Source organism: Pelodiscus sinensis, chromosome 2, assembly GCF_049634645.1.
Source record: "Pelodiscus sinensis isolate JC-2024 chromosome 2, ASM4963464v1, whole genome shotgun sequence".
Lineage (NCBI taxonomy): Eukaryota > Metazoa > Chordata > Testudines > Trionychidae > Pelodiscus > Pelodiscus sinensis.
Genome location: NC_134712.1, coordinates 223,683,961 through 223,705,000, shown reverse-complemented (window position 1 = coordinate 223,705,000; position 21,040 = coordinate 223,683,961). Strand labels below are relative to the sequence as shown.

At 46.1% G+C, this 21,040-nt stretch overlaps 1 protein-coding gene across 1 annotated transcript in view; it reads left to right on the top strand.

The window, feature by feature from the left end:
- The window catches only part of C2H10orf67 (chromosome 2 C10orf67 homolog), a 127,604-nt gene that overhangs the window by 65,287 nt on the left and 41,277 nt on the right, over nt 1–21,040 (top strand). Inside the window, exons 10-12 of the mRNA XM_075922520.1 lie at nt 11,429–11,569; nt 12,505–12,584; nt 12,662–12,727. Of these exons, the coding sequence (XP_075778635.1) occupies nt 11,429–11,569; nt 12,505–12,584; nt 12,662–12,727 (287 nt within the window). The remainder of the gene's footprint in view (nt 1–11,428; nt 11,570–12,504; nt 12,585–12,661; nt 12,728–21,040) is intronic.

Genomic DNA, 21,040 nt, shown 5'->3' with positions numbered 1-21,040 from the left:
AAGGGAGGATGCAAAAATGTTCAACCCCCATATACTCCACACAAGGACTGGGCAGTTATAGGCAATGGATTTCACTGAACAAGCCCATGGGCCAAGAAGGCAGGTCCATGGCCTTGACCCTCCCTCCTTACTAGCCCCATAGATTAGAGAGGCTCCGCACTGCCCCCCAGGCCACTTCATTCAAGATGCCGTTTGCACTTTCATGAATAAAATGGCAAGCAGCAGTACTGGGGTTTTCTGTTGGTTTGGTTTTTGAGGTGAGGTGGAAGGTACACACTGTAGTACATTCAATAAACTTCGAGAAAACAAACTACAATGAATGTTAAACACACACTGTGTTAGCTCACATTTTGTTCAGTGTTTATATTGTAACACAGATTTAGGTGAGTAATTTGTTCTGTAGATAGAGCACTGGACACCTGCATGCATTTCAGAGGTTTTCTAAAGATTTGCGTGTGTACATATAGAGACAATATTTACACAAAAAAATCTGCTTTGTTACTGAGGAGGCTACTGAAAATAATAGGATACCTGTGTTACAGTGATACCTTCTAGGCTAATTACTTTTCCTGAAAATCATGTACTGCACTAACTGGTGATGAATACTACTAGTAAATGTATGTGAAAATAATACATTATTATTATAAAACGTTATTATGGAAACCTAAGTCAGAGATGGAAAGACTTATTAGATCATTCATCTTCCTTGTTAATGCAAAATTTTCCCCTACTGGAAATGTTCTAATATTTTGTGTGCTTAGGATAGAACTCATACACAGAAAACATGGTAAGTCACATAAGAACCTGAGCAGAGCAGATTAAATATCTCCAGCAATGTGGAGTCCTCCTATTCCCCTGAGAGACTTTCACAACCTAAAGCATCTCACGCTCAGTCAAAGAGTAAAATTGGCTTCTATTCAGCCAATTTTTCCTTTTCATCCAGTAACTCCTAGTTATACCCTAATACTGCTCTGGATAATTGCCTGACCTCCTTCATGTTTGTACTCTTTAAATTTTGTACACTAGTGTCCTATAGCTCTGTAGTCATGTCATTTTTAGCTTTTAAACCTTCCTGATGAATTATTTCCCTCACTATATCCTTACTAAGTTTTTGTTGTTGTTGTTTCTATTTGCTGGATTTCCTCATGTTTGTCAAATCTTGCTGATGCTAAGGAGACAAGAAATGCATGTGGTATTCTGTGTGATCTCAGCTGAATCATCCCAAAGCCATTTTTTATACCAATCATATTGGAAGTCAATGGAAGCTGTAGGTATGCATGTCTGTAGTTCAGGCCACTTTTATTACAAAGGGTGTGGTCCTTTGCCAGAATTATCTGGTTTTAGCTCACTTAATCATTTCTCTGCCAGTTATGAAGGTTTTAGACCTCTGTGTACCTCAGTCCTCTTTGTTTGTTTGTACACATAATAGTTCAGGGTATGTCTACACTACAGTGCTAATTCAAACTAACTTATTTTGAATTAGTTAATTTGAAATAAGCTAATTTGAAATAACGCATCTAGACCCAAAAACTAATTTGAATTAGCATTTTGCTAATTGGAAATAGCGCATCCACACTGATTGGATGCTGGGTCGCATTTAAGGGCAGCTGAAACCGGTTCCAGCAGGGCATCAGGTCAGTAGTTGCTTTGCGTGGCTGCTGTCTGAGGCTATCTGAGACTCGTGCTTAAAGGGACCCCCTTGGACAGCTGGTTCTTAGCTTTTTTGCTTGCTTGCCTACCTCGCCGAGGGACAGCAAAGCATTTTCCTCTCTGCCTGCCTGTGTCGGTGGTTCCCACTGGGGATGCCGCCGCAGTTGGCACCATGGAGCCAGAACTTGCCCTGGGCATTCTGCTTCAGTTTTTGGACTTGCTGCTGCAAGCCTTCCAGCAATGGCTGGAGGCTGCCTGGCACCATCTGGTGCACGTCAGCCCCCTGCCCCTCCCCCTGGCCTCCCTGGGAGCCGTGGAGGAGCCGCAGCAGCGCCCGGATGCCAGTGTGCCCCGCCGCATCTAACATCAGGACACCAGCAGCAACTGGTGGGACCGCATCGTCCTGGAGCGCTGGGGAGACCAACAGTGGACCCAGAACTTCAGGATGAAGAAGGACACCTTCCTGGAGCTCTGCGAGTGGCTCGCCCCTGCTCTGCAGCGACGGGACACTCGCATGAGGCCCGCCATCCCCCTCCAGAAGCGTGTGGCCATCGCCCTCTTGAAGCTGTGCACGCTGGACAGCTGCCGATCTGTTGGGAACCAGTTCGGCATGGGGAGATCCACCGTCGGAGCAGTGCTCATGCAGGTACGGCACTCACCAGCCACTGCAAGGGGCTGCAAGGAGGGGGGCTACAAGGAGGGTGGCTGCAAGGAGGGGATGGGCTACCCCAGGGAAAACGAGGTGGGGGAGGAGGCGAAAGTGCCCCGCATGGGAGGGTTCGGTCTGTCCCAGCCTTACTACACACCGCCCGCGGTGGCCAGGATTGCAGCGGGGGTTGCTTCTGGGAGTGGGGCGCGGGGCAGTGCCAGGGAACGAACACTCCCAGCCACCCGGGCACCCCAGTGATTCGCAGTTTGGTGTGTCTCTCTGCAGGTGGTCAAGGCCATCAACAGGGTGCTGCTCCACAGGGTGGTCCACCTCACTGACCTGGATGCGGTCATCCAGGGGTTCGGTGCCCTCGGTTTCCCCAACTGCGGGGGGGCCATCGACGGGACGCACATCCCCATCTGTGCCCTGGAACACCAGGCCTCCCAGTATATCAACCGCAAGGGGTACTTCTCCGTGCTCCTGCAGGCCATGTCTGACCACCGGGGCCAGTTCACGGACATTAATGTGGGCTGATCCAGCAAGGCACATGACACCAGGGTGTTCCGGAACTCCTCCATGTGCCAGAGGCTGCACGCCAGGACCTTCTTCTCTGACCGCCACATCAGGGTTGGGGACATGGACATGCCCGTGTGCCTGGTGGGGGATGCGGCCTACCCCCTACAGCCCTAGCTGATGAAGCCCGACATGGGGCAGCTCAATCCCTCCCGGCAGGCCTTCAATGCCAGGCTCACCAGGGCCCACATCGTGGTGGAGGGGGCCTTCAGACGCCTGAAAGCCCGATTTAGATGCCTCCTCACCCGCCTCGACCTCACCGAGCACAATATCCCTCGCGTGGTGGCAGCATGTTGTGTGCTGCACAATGTATGTGAAAGGAAGGGGGAGGCTTTTCTGCCAGCCTGGATGGCTGAGGCTGACCGCATGGCTGGCCAGTACATGCAGCCCCGCACCGCTGCCATCCAGGAGGCTCAGCGGAGGGCCGTCCAGATCCAGGAAGCCCTGTGGGAGAGCTTCCAGGTGGAGGAGGACTGAACTCTCCCTGCATGCTCCACTGGGGCCTTCTTGCACCCTTCCCTCCTTCCCCTTCCCTAATCCCCCTTCCTAATGTAAAATAAAAACACCTATTTTGCCAAAAAACCCTCTCTTTATTGTACATAACTGGGGTGCGGGGAGGGAGGAAAGAGGGTGGGAGAGTGGAGGGGGAAACCTGGGAGGAGGGAGCTGGAAGGGAGCTTTTCCTTCCCGCTCAGGGTTAGGGGTCCTGCTGACTCTCCCGTCTCACAGCACTGCGGGTGGGGGGGGGGCATCAGAGGGGAGTGGGTGTGGAGGGTGGGACAAGAGGAACAGGGGGTGCAGAGGAAATGGGAGGGGGAGCAGGGATGGGAGGAGGAGCGAGAGCTAGGGTGGCCGCAGGGTCTGGAGCAGGAGGAGGCAGGAACCTGTCCACCACGGTCTGGAGGTGATCTCTGAGGGCACGGCCCTGCTCCTCCAGCACTTCCAAGTTCCGCTGCTGCAGCCGCAGGTCCTCCCGGACCCAGTGGTCCTGGGTGCGGAGCTGGTGCTCCAGTAGCTGCAGGTGCCGCCACTGATAGTCCTCCAGGTTGCAGGTGTGCCTGCTGGCCCGGTTGTGGGTGGCTCTTGCAGATGGGGTGGCGCGCCCTGCAGTCTCAGGTGCTGCGGCTGTGGTGAAACGAGCAATGGTCAGTTCTCCCTGGGGACACGGTGTGTGAAACCCAGCCCCCCTCTGCAAGGTGAGGTCGGCATGTGGGGAATGGGCCAAGGCCCCTGCATGACACCCAGCTGCTGCTCCATGGTGGGCAAGGCCCAAGCGCATGGTCCCTGGGCTCTCTCTACACCGCCCCCCCCCAATACATATAAGGGGAGCATGATGGCACTCACATGTGGAGCCCTCCCCGGCCTCAGATGACACAGCTGATGTGCTCTGTAGGATGCCTTGGGGATCCTGGATCCTGGGCAGGCTCCCTGCAGGCTCCTGGCTCTCGGCATTCTCCTCCTCCTCCTCCGTGTCAGGGACGGGCCCTCTGCCCCGGGATCGATCACCACCCTGGGGGGCATGGACTTCATGAGCCTCCAGGATGCGGTCCAGGGCCTCATAATGAGGGCATGGCTCCGGGTCGTCCCCTGGCTGGGAGGCCCTGGAGTAGGCCTGCCGCAAGTCTTTAATCTTGCAGCAGACCTGCTCCTGGGTCCGCATGTGGCCTCTGGTGGACAGGCTGGCAGCCATGCAGCTGTAGACGGCCGCGTTCCTGTGCCTAGTGCGGAGGTCGTGAACATTGGAGGCCTCCTCCCAAACCTCGATGAAGTCCATGATCTCCGCACTAGACCAGGTGGGCACCCGCCTTTTGCGGCCCCGGGCAGGGTCCTGGGAAGAGGTGAAGGGCTAGGTGTCAGCAGGTGGCTGGCTCATCCCGTGCTAGGTGCAGGGTCTGCTGGCTGGATGCTGACAGGCTTGTAACTGGCACGGGCACCGTGGGCAGACCGTGCCCCTTTAAGGACTCCGGGGCCAGGAGGGAGGCAGAAGAGTTTCCCTGGTTTGGCCCAGAGTGGCCACCAGGTCAAGCTGGGGAGGGCTAGCCTCCCACTAGTTCGAATTAAGTGGCTACACAGCCCTTAATTCGAATTACTTAATTCAAACTAGGCATTACTCCTTGTAGAATGAGGTTTACCTAGTTCGAATTAAGCGCTCCACTATTTCGAATTAAATTCGAAATAGCTGTTTGCATGTGTAGCCCCTATTAAAGTTAATTCGAACTAACAACTGTTAGTTCGAATTAACTTTGTAGTGTAGACATACTAAGTCTTATGTGGGCTGTAATGCTTGGTTTAATTTTAGTTGTTGGGCTAGTGTGTGGATGCTATATGGTGTTGGTAGCCTGTGATATGCAGGAGGTCAGACTAGATTATCTGGTGGTCCCTTTTGGCCTTAAATGCCGATGCTGCATTAGGTTCCTAAATCCACATTTACATTTCTAAATGTTAGGAACCCATGTTTAAAAATATTGGCTGGAATTAGCATAATATTTTTCAAGGCTGTCATGAAAATAGATTATATGGGGAGAGGGAATTATTTCTGAAATTTTCAAAACCCCAGCCCAGATCACTATTGCTGGAATTTATGGCTGTGTCTAGACTACATGCCTCTGTCGGCAGAGGCATGTAGATTAGACAGATCAGCAAAGGCAAATGAAGCTGCAATTTAAATGATCGCGGCTTCATTTACATTTACATGGCTGCCGCGCTGAGCCAACAAACAGCTGTTCAGCTGTTTGTCGGCTCGCGCTCTAGTCTGGACATTCCTCTTGTCAACATCAAAGCCCTTTGTCGGCAGCCCCGTTATTCCTCGTGGTATGAGGTTTACCGGGGCTGCCGACAAAGGGCTTTGATGTCGACAGGGGGAACGTCCAGACTAGTGGCGAGCCGACAAACAGCCGATCAGCTGTTTGTCGGCTCAGCGCGGCAGCCATGTAAATGTAAATGAAGCCGCGATCATTTAAATCGCGGCTTCATTTACCTTTGCTGAACAAACAAATCTACATGCCTCTGCCGACAGAGGCATGTAGTGTAGACGTACCCTATGATACTATTCTATGTAAGTGAAAAAGTGGACCTCTTCTGTAAAGCTGTCTGACACACAGGATATAGATGAAGAACACTGCCCAACTATCTTCTAGTCCTTGTGACTGTTAAGGCAGCAGTGATGGCCTTGAATCTTTTAAAGGATTAGAGAGCTTCTCTAGACTGAAAATTGGTCATGTTTTAAAAGCTAATACTTTTTAACCACCACAGTTTTAAGCAAGACTTTGCAACTAGTGTAGACAGGAAAATCATGGTATTAAAATGATCCAAGTTTTGTAATCGCTTTGGGGCAGGGACTGTCTTCTTGTGCTGCGGTTTGTATAGCACCTAGCACAATGGAGCTGGTCATGATGAATAGGGCTCCTTAGTGATACAGTAATTCAAATAATAATAATAATAATAATAATAGTTGTTTATTTTGTGGTACAAGAAAACTCTGGTTGCAACATGTCCTTTCCTGTCTTTTCCTCTTCCCACTTTCACAAAAATTACAAAAAATACCTAAATGCTAGATTTATTGCTGTGATAAGAACAAGAGTGATGTCTTACTCTCTCTGTAAAACTTCAGTTACTGAACTTTATATTACCATTGCTAAAAAGGTTGTATGTTTTGTGACTGTTTACCTGAAATATATGAAATTTCTTTCCTGAAACAGGAGTGTGGTAATACCCAACAGATTGATATGTGGTGTTCTTTTACCATCCTATTGTGGGAGAGCAAGATTTTGTTTTGTTTTGTTTTGTTTTGTTTTGTTTTGTTTTGTTTCTAATAAGTCAAATTTCTTTATTGGTGTTAAATCTTATGGACATTTAGATTTTCAGAAGATATTTATTAGCGAGCCTTAGAGGAAGGTTCAGTATTGTCATGTATTTCCTACAGGAATGAGATATTGTAAACATTCTGAAATAATAACTATGAATGACTTCCTCTGCTAAATACTTAGGGAGAACAGATGGAAATACAGCTATCAAAATAAACATATTTTAATAAAATCTGGCATTTCTGAAAACAGTTTTATACATGTGAAGCAGCATGCCCTCAAAATTCTGACTATATAAAGACTCTCATAAATAGGCAAGTGTATAGAACAGGGATAGGCAAGATACAGCTCGCAGGCCGCTCCTCAAAGAGCCCAGTCTGCTACAGCCTCAGGCTGTTCAAAATGGCTAGCTATGCCGTCTGTGTGCCTGTGTGCCACACACTGCGGGAGAGACTTCATGCACTGCCTCTGCCCCCAGCACAATCATTGCAGCTCCCATTGGTCAGAGGAGCTGCAATGGTTGTGCTGGGGGCAGAGGCAGTGCATGAAGTCTCCTTTCTCCTCACTCCCCAGGCACATAATGTAGAGAGGCACATGGAGCAGCCAGCTGCTTGGAGCAGCCTGGGGCTGTGGCAGACAGGGAGCCTGCGTGAGGGTCCTGCTGAGCTTCTAGACCAGGAGCCACTTAAGTAAGTGCCTTCTAGCCAGAGCCTGCATCTGGCATCTTAGCCCCACTCTCCTCCCAACTCCCTGCCCCAGGTCACCCTTTGCACCCTTCTCCCCCTGGTCACAACTCCCTCCTAGACCCTGCATCTCTTCCTACCCCGCTCCCTTAGGTCAGAATCCTCTCCTGCACCCATACACTTTCCTGGACCCTGCACCCCAATTCCATGCCCCAGGTCACAATCTTCTCCTTCACCCAAACTCCTTCTCAGATTCCACACCCTCTCCTGCACCCCAGTCCCATATCCCAATCTCCCTTCTGCTCCCAACCTCTGTCCCAGACCCTATACCTCCTCCGGAGAAAAGTGCAGCCTTTAAACACTTAAAATCTCGGAGTGCCTCCCCATCAAAAATTATTGCCCACCCTGGTATAGTGGTATGTGCTTCCAATATTTCACTTTTGACACAGAGAAAATATTTTCCATAAAACATGTGGCCCTTGTAGTGTTCATATAAACCAATATTGCCTGAATCCAAATATCCTCAAGCAAGGATCTGACCCACTTGTGAGCAAGTATCATGTTATCATAAGATGGTCATGTGCCTAGGCTGTCAAAAGACCAGGCATTTGTGTCAAATGTGTATACTGGTTGCTCCCAGTTGAAGAATATGCAAATGATTTATGGTTAACGGATATACCATCACTAATCCTTCTCTAGATATTAATAAAGCTAAAAGCAGCACCTTTAATACTTTTGAGAGCTTTTGTGCCATAAGATAATGTAAAGTGATCATTAAGAATTTCCAAACCCCTAGACAATGTGTAGTTGAATCGATCAGTAGGGGAGCAGAAATTAGATGTAAATAATATGTAGCTAGTCTTTCTGGAATGAGGGATGTATCTGACAATAATAAATAATTATAAATGTATGATTTTTGGGAAACTAAGTGAAAAGTCAGTAATATTGCAAATGGTTGTATTAAGTGCCAATGCACCTTAGAAGAATTATCAGCTTTGTCTGTAACGTAACATAAAATCTTTCTTCTCTCGGATGCATTTCAAATTAAATGTTGTTAAATGTAGTTTGAATTTTTCAAGCAGCAGTTAATACCCTTGATTTCCAGTAATGCAGTCATCACCTTTTTGGCCTAGCTGGATTGGTTAAGATTCCTTCCAGAGTCATCATTATTTTTTAGTCATCCTGAAGAATCCCTGGAAAGGAGAAGGGGTTTCACACACCAATCAAAACTCATACTTCTGATCAGCTTAGTATTGGTTTTCACAATTTCCAAAGAGTTCACTGCAACCACCTATTGCCAAAAAGAGAGTGGCTCTGATGAAGAAACTTGAAGGTAAAGACTTACATGGACAATAAGATCAGGACTAGAGTTGATCAGAAATTTTCTAATGAAACAGAGTTTTTTTGGAAAATGCCAGTTTGTGGAACCCAAAATGCTTTGCAAAAACAATTTGTGTTTGATTATTTTTTGGTGAATCAAAGGCTGGTTTATGATGGAACCTTGATGAGACCCTGCCGCATCAGGCTTCTAGGTCTCCAAGATCTGTGGCTCTGATGCATCCTCAAGATCAGAGATCCCAGTCTTCTGGGGTCTGCAACTCTGCGACAGGCAGCCAAACGAGAGCTTCCAGACTCTATGCCATGGAGCTAGGAGTCTGAAAGTCATGGGAACTCTGACTTTAACATGGACTCAGCTCCCAGCCCTACAAAAGGGAGTCTGGAAGTGCAGAGAACCCAAGATGATCTGGGGATCTAATGACTTAACATGCTTTCTGCCATGGATCTAGGTCCCTGGAAGTCCTAAGTCCTGAGACAAGCTCCCGGATTTGTATTTCCAGGGGCATCCCTGCTTTGCAGACTGCCCTAGGGCAAGAAGTCCAGAGCTTCCAACTCTTAGGCAAGCAGTCATGAAACTGACATGAATATTAGTTTGACTCAATAGGTGTTAAAGTGCAGGTAGGGTAGCTAGATGTCCTGATTTTATTTGGGGCTTTTTCTTACCTACTACCCTTGTTATCTGATCATCCAAGGTGCAGGGATCAGACTTCCTATTGGAAAGACCACATGCCATTTTTTCCAAGATCTTTTTCAGGATTTCCAGTTCACAGGAAATTTTAAAAATTGATTAATTCTGATTTAGAACAAAACCAAATTTCAAACAAGTGAAATTTCCTATTGACCAAAAAAACCCATGTCTGCCAGCTCAAGTCAGAATAGAGAGAAAATCAAAACACCTGTAGAGATAGATGACCACCTGAGTAGGTGGTTGTGAATTACAATATGGGGAAGGAGGGAACTGTGTGAAGTTCAAGTAAATTATAAGGTCAGACTTTCCTAGTAAGGAATGTCCTTTTGGCACTGCATGCAAACTTTGCCTATGTTCTTGACTTTCTTTCTTTCTGCCATGATAGTTGTAGATGTGCTACTTTCTATATCATTTAGTTCTTTATTAGTGCCATAATGAGCTGAAGTTCTAAAATATCCACCAGGTCCTCAAGGTGCCCTTCAGGTAACTGGAGATTGTCAGGAGATGGAAATTCTCTGACTATGTCCATTTTGACCAAGACATACCCTCCCAGTGCAGAAAATGGGAAAGGGATTTTTATAGGAGTTTTTACAATAGCTTTATTCCAAATAAGGATTCATCTGTAGAAATGACTCTACTAGGGTTGCCAGGTGTCTGGTATTGAACCGGACAGTCCGGTATTTGGGCCTTCCGTCCGGTAAAAAAATTCAGAAAATACCAGACATGTGAAATGTCTGATATTTTCTGTTTCTCCTGGCTCGGGTGTCCGCTGGAACACGTACAGCTCAGGCTGGCTGGGGCAGGAGGAGGAAGGAGCGACCTAGGCAGACTTCAAAATGTCCTCCTTAAAAGGGCAATGCCTGCTCTGCTCTTAAAAGGGCAAACTGGGAGGGGTTGTGTTTTTTTGGTCAACAACTTTTCCCCTGCAGTACCAGGTCCTTTTTTTTTTACACCAGTCCCAGGATTTAAAGGGAACGCAACTGTTTTTCAGCCCCAGTTCCTTTTTTTTTTCTCAACAGAATTTTTTCCTGGTGTGGTATTTTGGGAGGGAGGGGGTTTCGGTATTTTTTTGTTAAACCATCTGACAATCCTAGACTCTGCATGGGAGGGATATCAAATCTAATGGTTTTATAACTGCCTTGTATCTCTCTAGTATGCCCCAAGATCTGGCCCAATGTGTGTATACTTACAGTAGGCCAGATTCTCCTTTCACAGACTCCTCATTTACCCCAGTATAGCTCCATTGAAATGGCGAGTTACACCACTGTAAAATCAATATGTGGAGAATTAGGGCCTGTGTGGCTGGTATGCTATCATCATTATTATATTATAATTAATCTTTACAACAAATTTAATTTGAAGTTTTCACAGGATGTGGATTCCACTGCTTGTCTATATTTAAAAAGATATGATGCTGCAATGTATCTTCATCTCCGGCTGTCCTTTAACTTTCTGGTGTTGTCTACAGTCAATGAAGTGGCTACATAGAGACCAGCATGTGTCCTCCTGAGAAAGTAGAATGTGTTAGCAGCTGACAAAACAAATGGCTGGCTTGAAGTGTAGTGGGACAGCTTTCAGTACAATATGCTTTAGCACAGTTGAAAGTTCAATTGAAATAGGACAGATAATACAATGCAATAGACCAGATTCATCTGTAGTGTAGAGCTGTCAACTTCAATGGAGACATAACAGGGATTAATTTAGATTTTAAAAACAATATCTTTATAGTTTTTAAAAATAATATATCCTTTGTCTTGTCAGATTTAAACTTAGTATAATATTCAACTAACAGCTATAATACTAATATATATGACATTTTGATAAGCGTATGGGAGAGTAAAACCATTGAGCTGATCTAATTGGGGCCTATTTTATTATTTTGAAACAGTACTACCCTTATTTTAAGTACAGTAGTTAGAGTAATTATTATGCTACAATGTTATTTTTCTAATTTGTTTTCTTAACTTTGATGAATTAAGATGAAAGTGACAATAAAATTAGTTTTCCTAGGAAATGTAATCACCATTGATTCTTTGATTATCAGATTCCAACATTACAAGAAAAAGATACACAAAAAATGAAAGAGATGGTGGAGAGTAAAAGTGAAATGACAGAGCCTCATGAGAAAAAAGAATCACGAAAGGGATATCACAAACAGCCACAAAAGAAGAGTCCTAGTTATAAGGTGTTGTTTTTATTATTAAAATCCCAACAAATTCTCTGTTAATATTTTAGCCATGTTTCTTGTCTTTTGATACTAGTCTGTGGGCAATTTCAGAACCATTGCTTGTTAAATCTTTTAGAGCTTGTCTACACTACAGAGACGATCAAAGCTACTGCAGTCGATCTTCCGGGGTTTGAATTAGCGGGTCTAGTGAAGACATGCTAATTTGAACTGAGAGGGCATTCCCATCAGTGGCGGTAGTCCTGCTCCTCATGAAGAGTAAGGGAAGTCAATGGGACCGTGTTCTCCTGTTGACCTCTTACTGTGTGGATGGTTCCAAAATGATTTAAGATACTTTTACTCCAGCTACGTAATTGCAGTTGCAGTAATGGGAGTTGCGTATCTTATTTCGACTTTCCTCTTTAGTGTAGACCAGGCCTTAATTACTATAGCAAAAATAATAATTTGTATTTCTATAGTGACTTTTATTTAAGGCTTTTGCAGTACTAGCCAGACATTCATTAATCTCCTGTAAGAGATTATATTTATACTATTATATTTGTACTAAGGAGAGAAAAAATGAGGCACAGAGAGGTGAAAATCCAAGGTACACAAAGAATTAGTAACAGAACTAAGAACCACAAATTCAGTTCTATGTTGTAATCACTACACTATACGTTCTCCAACAAATAACAATTTCCTTGCCCATAAGAATTTGAAAGCTGTGAAATTATAATGATTCTCAATTGCTCCATATCTGGGCTGGCGTTGAAACAATGACTAGAGTTAAAAGGCTCTGTTATTAATTCCTTTAGCTGTCTGGTTTTCCTACCCTAACAGCCAAAACTAGAATTATGAATACCAAGAGTAAAGTTTTGTTTGTTTGTTTTTGCACATTTAGCATAGAAAATAAATATGTGACTTAACTTTCTATAATGTATTTTGCACTTGAGAAGGAAGCTGAAAAAAGAGCATTACTTGCTGAAATTGAGAAGCTGAGACTATCTGAAGATCAAGAGAGGCAACACATACAAAGGTATTGGCCAGAATTTTGAAGACGTTCATTTAACTCGATAAATATTTTAACATTTTTAATGTTTTTTTTTATTTCAGTCTTAAAAAACAAGTTGAACAAATTAACCAAAGCTGGGCAAAGAAATTCCAGATTCTAAAGAAAAGGTATAATAATATTATAATATTGTCCATATTAATAAAAATAACTCCTCTCTATAATTTTGTAAACTATATAAAGAAATATTAAAAGTATAGATATTTTGTACATATACAGTATTGCTACATAATACAATCACTCAAACACTTGTCTAGCTTGGTGTAATATGCAAATTAACAGAATGTGTATACAGGTTGGACCTTCCTGGTCTGGCACACTCGGGACCTGACTGGTTCTGGATGTGGGATTTTGCTGGACCAGGGGAGGTCCTTTCTGGCCCCTCTTCCACCAGCTCCCTGAGCCATGGCCCAACCACCTGCTGCCAGACCCGCCACCCTGCTGACCCTGCTGGGCAACCACCATTGCCATGGCTCCTGGCCCCACTGTGCAGCTGCATGCCGGGGCACCTGACCCTGCTGAACAGCCCCACTGCTATGTGCTGGGCAGCTCCGTCAGCAGCTCGCTGTGGGCAGCCCACTTGCCCTGCCAGCCCCACAGGGCTCCCTGCTGTAGCCCTCCACTGGGACTCTCTAGTCCTGAAACGTCCATGCCAGACCACAGATGTTGCTAGACCAGAGAGTCCTGGTTTAGAGAGTTTCAACCTGTAGTATGAATGAATCAGTGGTTGAATAATATATACTGTTGATCTGATTGTAATAATCATCCACGCTTCAGGGGTAGGCCTGTATTATTATTTTAACATTTCTCAAGTGTGTGGACAGAACACTGAAAATATTGCAGTAATATATCTTCTTTTGTATCTGCAAAGTTATTGCCATTAAAATACTGTACTAACATTTACCAATGATTACACACTACTATTCCTTAAGTCTAAGGAAATGCTGCTGAATTTGAAATGTCCCAGTGAAATGATACCAGTGTAGAAAGTGAATGGCATATATATGGAGAAAAAAATTAAAATGATTCACTCACAAATCATTTAATGACAGAACTGATGATCATGCTTTTAATGCACAGTTCTGAAAAACGTACCTCCATGGTATGTATAATAAATATAACATGCTGTGTATGTGTAATCCCTTGGGCTATGATGTAATTGAAAAAAATCAATTAAAAATAAATATTTGAGCTAGTTACCACCTGTCTGTTATCTGGCACAGAATCTGCATTAATCCAAGAATACTTTTTTTTTAAGCTTAGTAAATACATTACATGAAACTATTGGCTGTTCATCACAATTAAGTGAATGTGCTTAGTAATCATACCCATATTAACTGATGCTGTTCGTTTTTTTCATTGAAGGAAATGACTTTTTTCATGTTTCCAATACTCAGAAGATTACATGTTCACTGAATATTATATAATAAATTCATTATGTGTGTCTGAGGGTATGTCTACACTACCCTCCTAGTTCGAACTAGGAGGGTAATGTAGGCATACCGCACTTGCAAATGAAGCCCGGGGTTTGAATTTCCCGGGCTTCATTTGCATAAGCGGGGAGCCGCCATTTTTAAAACCCCGCTGGTTCGAACCCCATGCAGCGCAGTGGAACGTGGTGTACTGGTAGTTCGAAATAGGAAGCCTAGTCCGAACTACCTAGTTCGAGCCCCGTGTAGCTGCGCTGCATGGGGTTCGAACCAGCGGGGTTTTAAAAATGGTGGCTCCCCGCTTATGCAAATGAAGCCCGGGAAATTCAAATCCCGGGCTTCATTTGCAAGTGCGGTATGCCTACATTACCCCGCTAGTTCGAACTAGCGGGGTAGTGTAGACATACCCTGAGGTAATTTTAAAATCGCATGTAAAGATTACCATTATTACTCAGTAACAAATCTGAGTATACCTTATTTTAAGTATACTTCCTTGTGTTCACATGCCATTCACTTGAGCGCATTAGCCTCCCCCACTGACTCTTCAATGCACCTCGGGGCTCCACCAGCAATTTTAAGGGCTCAGGGCTGCAGCCCTGTCGTGGTGGCAGCCAGGAGTCCCAAGTCCTTTTGAATCGCCGGGCTCCAAGGCAGTTGTCCCTATGCCCCGCTCTGGTCAGTGGACCTGGGTGTGGCCTAGTGGATAAAGTCCCTGTCAGATATTTAGAATATAATATATTGTGTGTAAGCTCTTTTAACATTTATACTTTTTATTCAATTTTTTCAACTTTTTCCATAAATTAAATTAAAAATTAATTCTTAGTTTTCCTCTTTAAGTACTTTAGTGCTTTGGAAAGTTACTGCTTTGGGAGTACAAGAGACTGAAATTCTCTGTTCATTTACAGGCATAAGTAGAGGATAGAAAGGCAAACTCACACTTTTGGACTTTCTGCTAATATTACCATGAAAGTTGCCAATTAGCATAAATTGCGAAGACAGTTTTTGTGATGTGGATGCTTGTATACTAGGAACTCTGCTAAGACTGACAACTTATTTGATGTAGGCTACCAAATAGCAATTAGCTAGAATTGCCTTTCATCCACTATTGACCTGTGGCTAGAATCTGACTGGTGATTTTGAAACAGAAGACTATAGAACTAGATTGACAAAGGAACTTAGGCCCCTAAAAATGGGAGTCACAAAACCTGAGTTAGTCACTCAAGCTTTGCACATAATGTAACAGAGGGAGACCTGCCTTGTCTACACTACACAGTAGATCATCACTGTAGCAATTGATCCGCCAGCTGTTGATTTATTGGGTTTGCTTAAACATGATAAATCGGTCTCCGAGCGCGATCTCATCATCACTAGTACTCCACCAAGACAAGAAGAGTAGCCGGTGTCAGTGGGAGAGCAGTCCCACTGATCTTACTGTATGCAAGATTCTGTGGGAAGTATGTTGATTTCAGCTATGCTATTTATGTAGCTGAAGTAGATTGACAATGCCAGTAAGTGTAGACAATGCCAGTAAGTGTAGACAAAGATTCAGAAAAACTAGCATGCCAGTTGAACAGCTATCTAAAGTAGCCAATGGGAGGGAGATTCCAGGCCGAAGGGTGTGCTTTCAGCCACACCCATCTTGGGGAGTTTGGTGCCAATTGCTGCTTGGAATTCTCATCTAAATGTATATTCTGAAACATCAAACAACTAACAACAACAACCAGTTACTATAATATATTCAGAAGAGGTTAAATGAGACAAGACACAATTCATACCTAACTTGAACCATCTCACTCTGCCATAATTCAGAGTTCCTAATTGTGGTTTTATAGATCTTAGCAAAAAGTGGTTAAGTTAGCACTGCTTGTGTCTTGTTTAATTTGTTCATTTAACATTACTGTTCTTATAGATATAGCATGCCTTTATAATAAATGAGACAATATTTACATTTCTCCTGCTAATAATGACAATTATCTGTCCTCTCAAAGTCCAGAATTGGTCAGATATGGTCTAACTGGATTTGATTCCTGATATGGTAGAAATCAAATATTTTAGCAGCTGTGAGAGTCTGCCTGAAGATTTCTTCAGTTCTAAAAAGAAAGCCAATAAAAAGCTGGCAATTGTAAATTAATCTGTGACCAAAAGCTTCCAGTGGTGACACCCTTTGTCTAGTTTGCAACTATTACCTTTGATAAATGCTCTATGGAAATTGACATCAGCTCCCCAAAGTAGCAAAGCAGGTGCTATCTTTTTAGAAAGTTCAATAAACACATTTAGAAGAACCACTTACTGCTTAAAGAGCATAGGCTTATAGTGTAATTAACTGTCATTCTAACCACCTTGAATTTTGGTTCTGGTGCTTGGTCTAATTGGATATTTCCACACAGCAATTTAAGTCCATGGTTAGTAGAACTTTAGTTAGCAGACACTGGTTTTTTAACCTAGGACTTGAGCATCTACACTCATTTGTAACCTCAGGAATTGTTGAATCTTGGGTCTCAACCTGGGGATCCAGGATCTACACTGCACTATGCAGGCCTGAGTCCAACCCCGCCACACCACAGATTTCCTAACACCCTACTGAAATGTGGCAGTGCAGTATGGGAAAACATGATTGTCCACCTGATGTTTCTGTACTGAATATTGCAAGGCTACAACTTGGTTATCAGATCATGTTTTTACCAAACACTAAACCATTACAACTGTGTTTAGCTCAAAGGCAAGCTTTGGAAAGGCAGTTCTATGCTTGCTTTTTAAAGACTCTGAGCCCACCTCCTTCTATTACTGCTTGTGAGTCACCTGAGTTGAATACATGTCTCCAACCATGCGAAGAATAAAAAACTGTTATTTACCTCTACAGTAAGGCTACGTCTACACTTCAGGCTTTTTGCGCAAGAACTGTTTTGCACAAGAGTTCTTGCATAAAAGGTCTTGCACAAGACCTTGCACATATGCTTTTGTGCAAGAGATGTGCTTTTGCACAAGAGCATTCATGGCAGTGTGGACGCTTTCTTGCTCAAGAAAGCTGTGAGGGCTGTTTTAGCCATACTGCCTTCTTGCGCAAGAGCTCTTGCCCAAGAGGGCTTATTCCTCGTGGGGAGAGGAATAACTCTTGCGCAAGAAGCCCTCTTTTCCAACGCTTTTTTGTAAAGTTACTTGCGCAAGAACGCGCGTGCAGTGTAGACGCTTCACGAGTTTTTGCACAAGAATGACTGTTCTTGCACAAAAAGCCTGCAGTGTAGACGTAGCCTAACTGTTGATTTTGGAGGTGTGAGCTCAGAGGTGTATTCTCTGGCCCACCTTCCATCCCATCTTCTCGCCTTATCTGTTGATTGTATCAGTGGCATAGCCAAGTGTGGGCTTGAGTGGGCCATGGCCAACCCACCTAAAATTGAGGACCATCTTTGGCCCAGTTCTGCTCCTGCCCAAGTGCTTGCCCTGCTGAGGTCTGGGGTCAGGGCACAGGGCTTGCTATATTCTGTCCATCTGGTGCTCCAGCTGCAGAGCCAGGCTGGGGACCTACTCTTCTTCTCTCACCTGGGAGTGGGATTGGGAGCCTGCAAGCCCTCAGCTTCTACTACGCAGCTGGAACACTGGAGCGGGGCAAGTGCCTGTGTCCTGACCCCACTCGCTGGCAGGAGCACTAGGCAGAAGTAGTGAGGCAAGTCCCGTTGTGCTGAACCCATTCCCCAGCAGGAGCACTGGGTGGGCAGAGTGGGGCAAGCTCCCACAGCCTGACTCCCTCTCTCCTGCTGGAGGGTGGGCCAAGCAGATTGGGGCAAGCCTCCAGCCCTACTCCCCAACTGGAGTGCTGGTGGGGATTCAGTGCAGGTGGGGGTGCACTTTTCTTCACTACCTCTCACTTTTTCAGGTCCCCTAGCTAGAGCATTTGTCACCTCTCCCCCAAAGGGCTGGAGGCAGGGAGAAGTGGCCGCAACACCTCCTGTCCTGGCCTGCTCATCCTAAATTGGGGCCCACCCAAGTGTCGCAGTCTGCCTGTGTAATTGCCACCAGACAGATTTGAATCTGGGACTTCTGGAGCTTAGTATAGGAGTCTCCACAGCTTGAGCTATAAAGCCAACTGTCTCTTAGCTTAGACTGTAGAGCTCCCTTGTTTTTATCTCTCACTGTAAGTGGTCAAAGTGCCACTAAATGGGATAGTGAACTACACTAGGGCTGTGTCTACACTGGCACCCTTTTCCGGAAAAGGGATGCTAATGAGACACTTCGGAATTGCAAATGCCCCGGGGATTTAAATATCCCCCGTGGCATTTGCATGAACATGGCTGCCACTTTTTTCCGGCTCGGGGCTTTGCCGGAGAAAAGCGCCAGTCTAGACAGGATCTTTCGGAAAATAAAGCCTTTTCCGGAAGATCCCTTATTCCTGATTTTAAGAGGGTTCCCCGCTTGCAAAGCAGTCCTGGCTTGGAGTGCCCTGAGTGCCCACACTCAGCACATCACAGCACTCGGCCATCAGTCCATTTGCCGCAGGCTGCCATCCGGAGGGAGGGGTCAATTAAGGGGCTTCAAGAGAGCTTCCACCCCGAGGAGCCCGCAGAGCCAGCCCAGTCCTCCCCATCGGGGGCTCGTACCCCATTCCTCCCTCACCTCCTTCCACTTACTCCTCCCTAGCCCCCCTTCCTGATGTACAAAATAAAGGACACGTGTGTTCAAACATAGAAACTCTCTTTATTGAACAAAACTTGGGGAGACTGGGAAAAGGAGGTGGGAGAGGGGAAGCGAGAGGGTGAGAGAGGGGAGGGCAACTAAAATGATCAGGGGTTTGGAACAGGTCCCATATGAAGAGAGGCTAAAGAGACTGGGACTTTTCAGCTTAGAAAAGAGGATACTGAGGGGGGGATATGATAGAGGTCTATAAAAGCATGAGTGGTGTGGAAAGGGTGCATAAAGAAAAGTTCTTCATTAGTTCCCATAATAGAAGGACTAAAGGACTCCAAATGAAATGAATGGGTAGCAGGCTTCAAACTAATAACAGAAAGTTCTTCTTCACAAAGCAAATAGTCAACCTGTGGAACTCCTTGGTGCAGGAGGCTGTGAAGGCTAGAACTAGAACAGAGTTTAAAGAGAAATGAGATAAAGTCATGGAGGTTGGGTCCATGGAGTGGTATTAGCCAGGGGGTAGAAATGGTGTACCAGGCCTCTGTTTGTGGAAGGCTGGAGATGGATGGCATGAGACAAATGGCTTGGTCATTGTCTTCGGTCCATCCCCTCCAGGGTCCCTAGTGTTGGCCGCTGTCGGCAGACAGGCTACTGGGCTAGATGAACCTTTGGTATGACCCAGTACGGCCATTCTAAGCTCAGGGCTCAGGGTCGGGGGTCTCAGTGGACCACCATGATTTTCATGCCAACCTGCTCCTGGGTGGCCAGGCTGGCAGCTCTCCTGCCCTAGACGGCCACTTTCCTGTGCCTAGTGCAGAGGTCGTGGATGAGGTCCACGATCTCCGCACTAGACCAGGCAGGCGCCCACCTCTTGTGGACCCGGGCAGGCTCCCGGGAGCCGCCAGCCTGGTCCCGGGAAGAGACGGAGGGCTGGGTGGCAGTGGGTGGCTGGCTCGAGCCGTGCCAGGTGCAGGGTCTGCTGGCTGGGTGCTGGCAGGCTTGCACCTGGCATGGGCACCATAGCCAGCCCGTGCCCCTTTAAGGGCTCCGGGGCCAGGAGAGGGACAGAAGAGTTTCCCTGGTGGTGCCCAGAGTGGCCACCAGGGAAAGCTGGAGAGGGCTAGCCTCCCACTAGTTCGAATTAAGTGGCTACACAGCCCTTAATTCGAACTAGTTAATTCAAACTAGGCGTTAGTCCTCGTGGAATGAGGTTTACCTAGTTCTAATTAAGCACTCCGCTAGTTTGAATTAAGTTCGAACTAGCGGTTTGTATGTGTAGAGCCTATCAAAGTTAATTCGAACTAACGTCTGTTAGTTTGAATTAACTTTGTAGTGTAGACATACCCCCAGTTAGTTACCATGGCATTCTTGTAGCCAGGCTAGGTCTAGACTGCAAGCTTCTTTCAAAAGAAGCTTTTCCAGACGAGAGCATCTACATAGCAAAAGCAAATGAAAAAGCGATCTGCTTTTTTGAAAGATAGCGTCCACACTGATTGGATGCTCTCTTGCATATAAGGCCACCTGGAACCAGTTCAGGCTGGGCATTAGGTCAGCAGTAGCTTCCAAGTCCTGGTGCCTAAGCCTAGCTGAGAGACGCACGTAAAGGGGACAGCTGTTTCTCTGCTTCTGCTGTGTGCTTGCCTACATCTCTGAGGCACAGCAAAGCTTTAGCAGTGCATGCTCTTGTTACCCAGCTTTTGGAGGCCACAGCATTATTCTTCTTGCCATGGAGCCGGAGCTGCCCCTGGGCATGCTATGGTGCTACACAGCCATGCTGCAGTTTCTGCAGCAGTTTGTACAGGCTGCCTTCATGGCCCTCCACAAGCCTGACATTAAGCTCATCCTTGAGACCCTCTCCCTGTGTGCAGGAGCAAGACCCTTGTGATCACACCCCACAGTGGAGAGACTGTTCTGAAAGCTGGACACCAGTTCTGACTGGTGGGACTGCCTGGTCGTGGAGCTGTGGGACGACCAGCAGTGGCTTCAAAACTTCCGCATGCGGAAGGCCACCATTTTGAAGCTGTGTGCCTGGCTTGCCCCTGTCCTCAAGAGACGTGACACCCACCTGCGGCCTGCCATCCCCCCGGAGAAGCGGGTTGCCATTGCCATCTGGATGCTCGCCACCCCAGACAGCTAGTGGTCAGTGGGCAACCAGTTCAGCGTGGGGAAGTCCACCATTGGGGCCCTCCTCATGGAGGTAAGGTACTCTCGGGCTGCAGTCCCTGCAGGGTGGGGGAGTCCTGGAAAGAGGGACGGCAGGGAAAGGGGAGTGGAAGGGGCAGAGATAGACTAGAGGTGGGGGAGAAAGCCCCATCCCTTGGGGGTTGTGCCGTCCCGCCCTCACACAGCCCTGCTGCTAGGGGGACAGTCTCA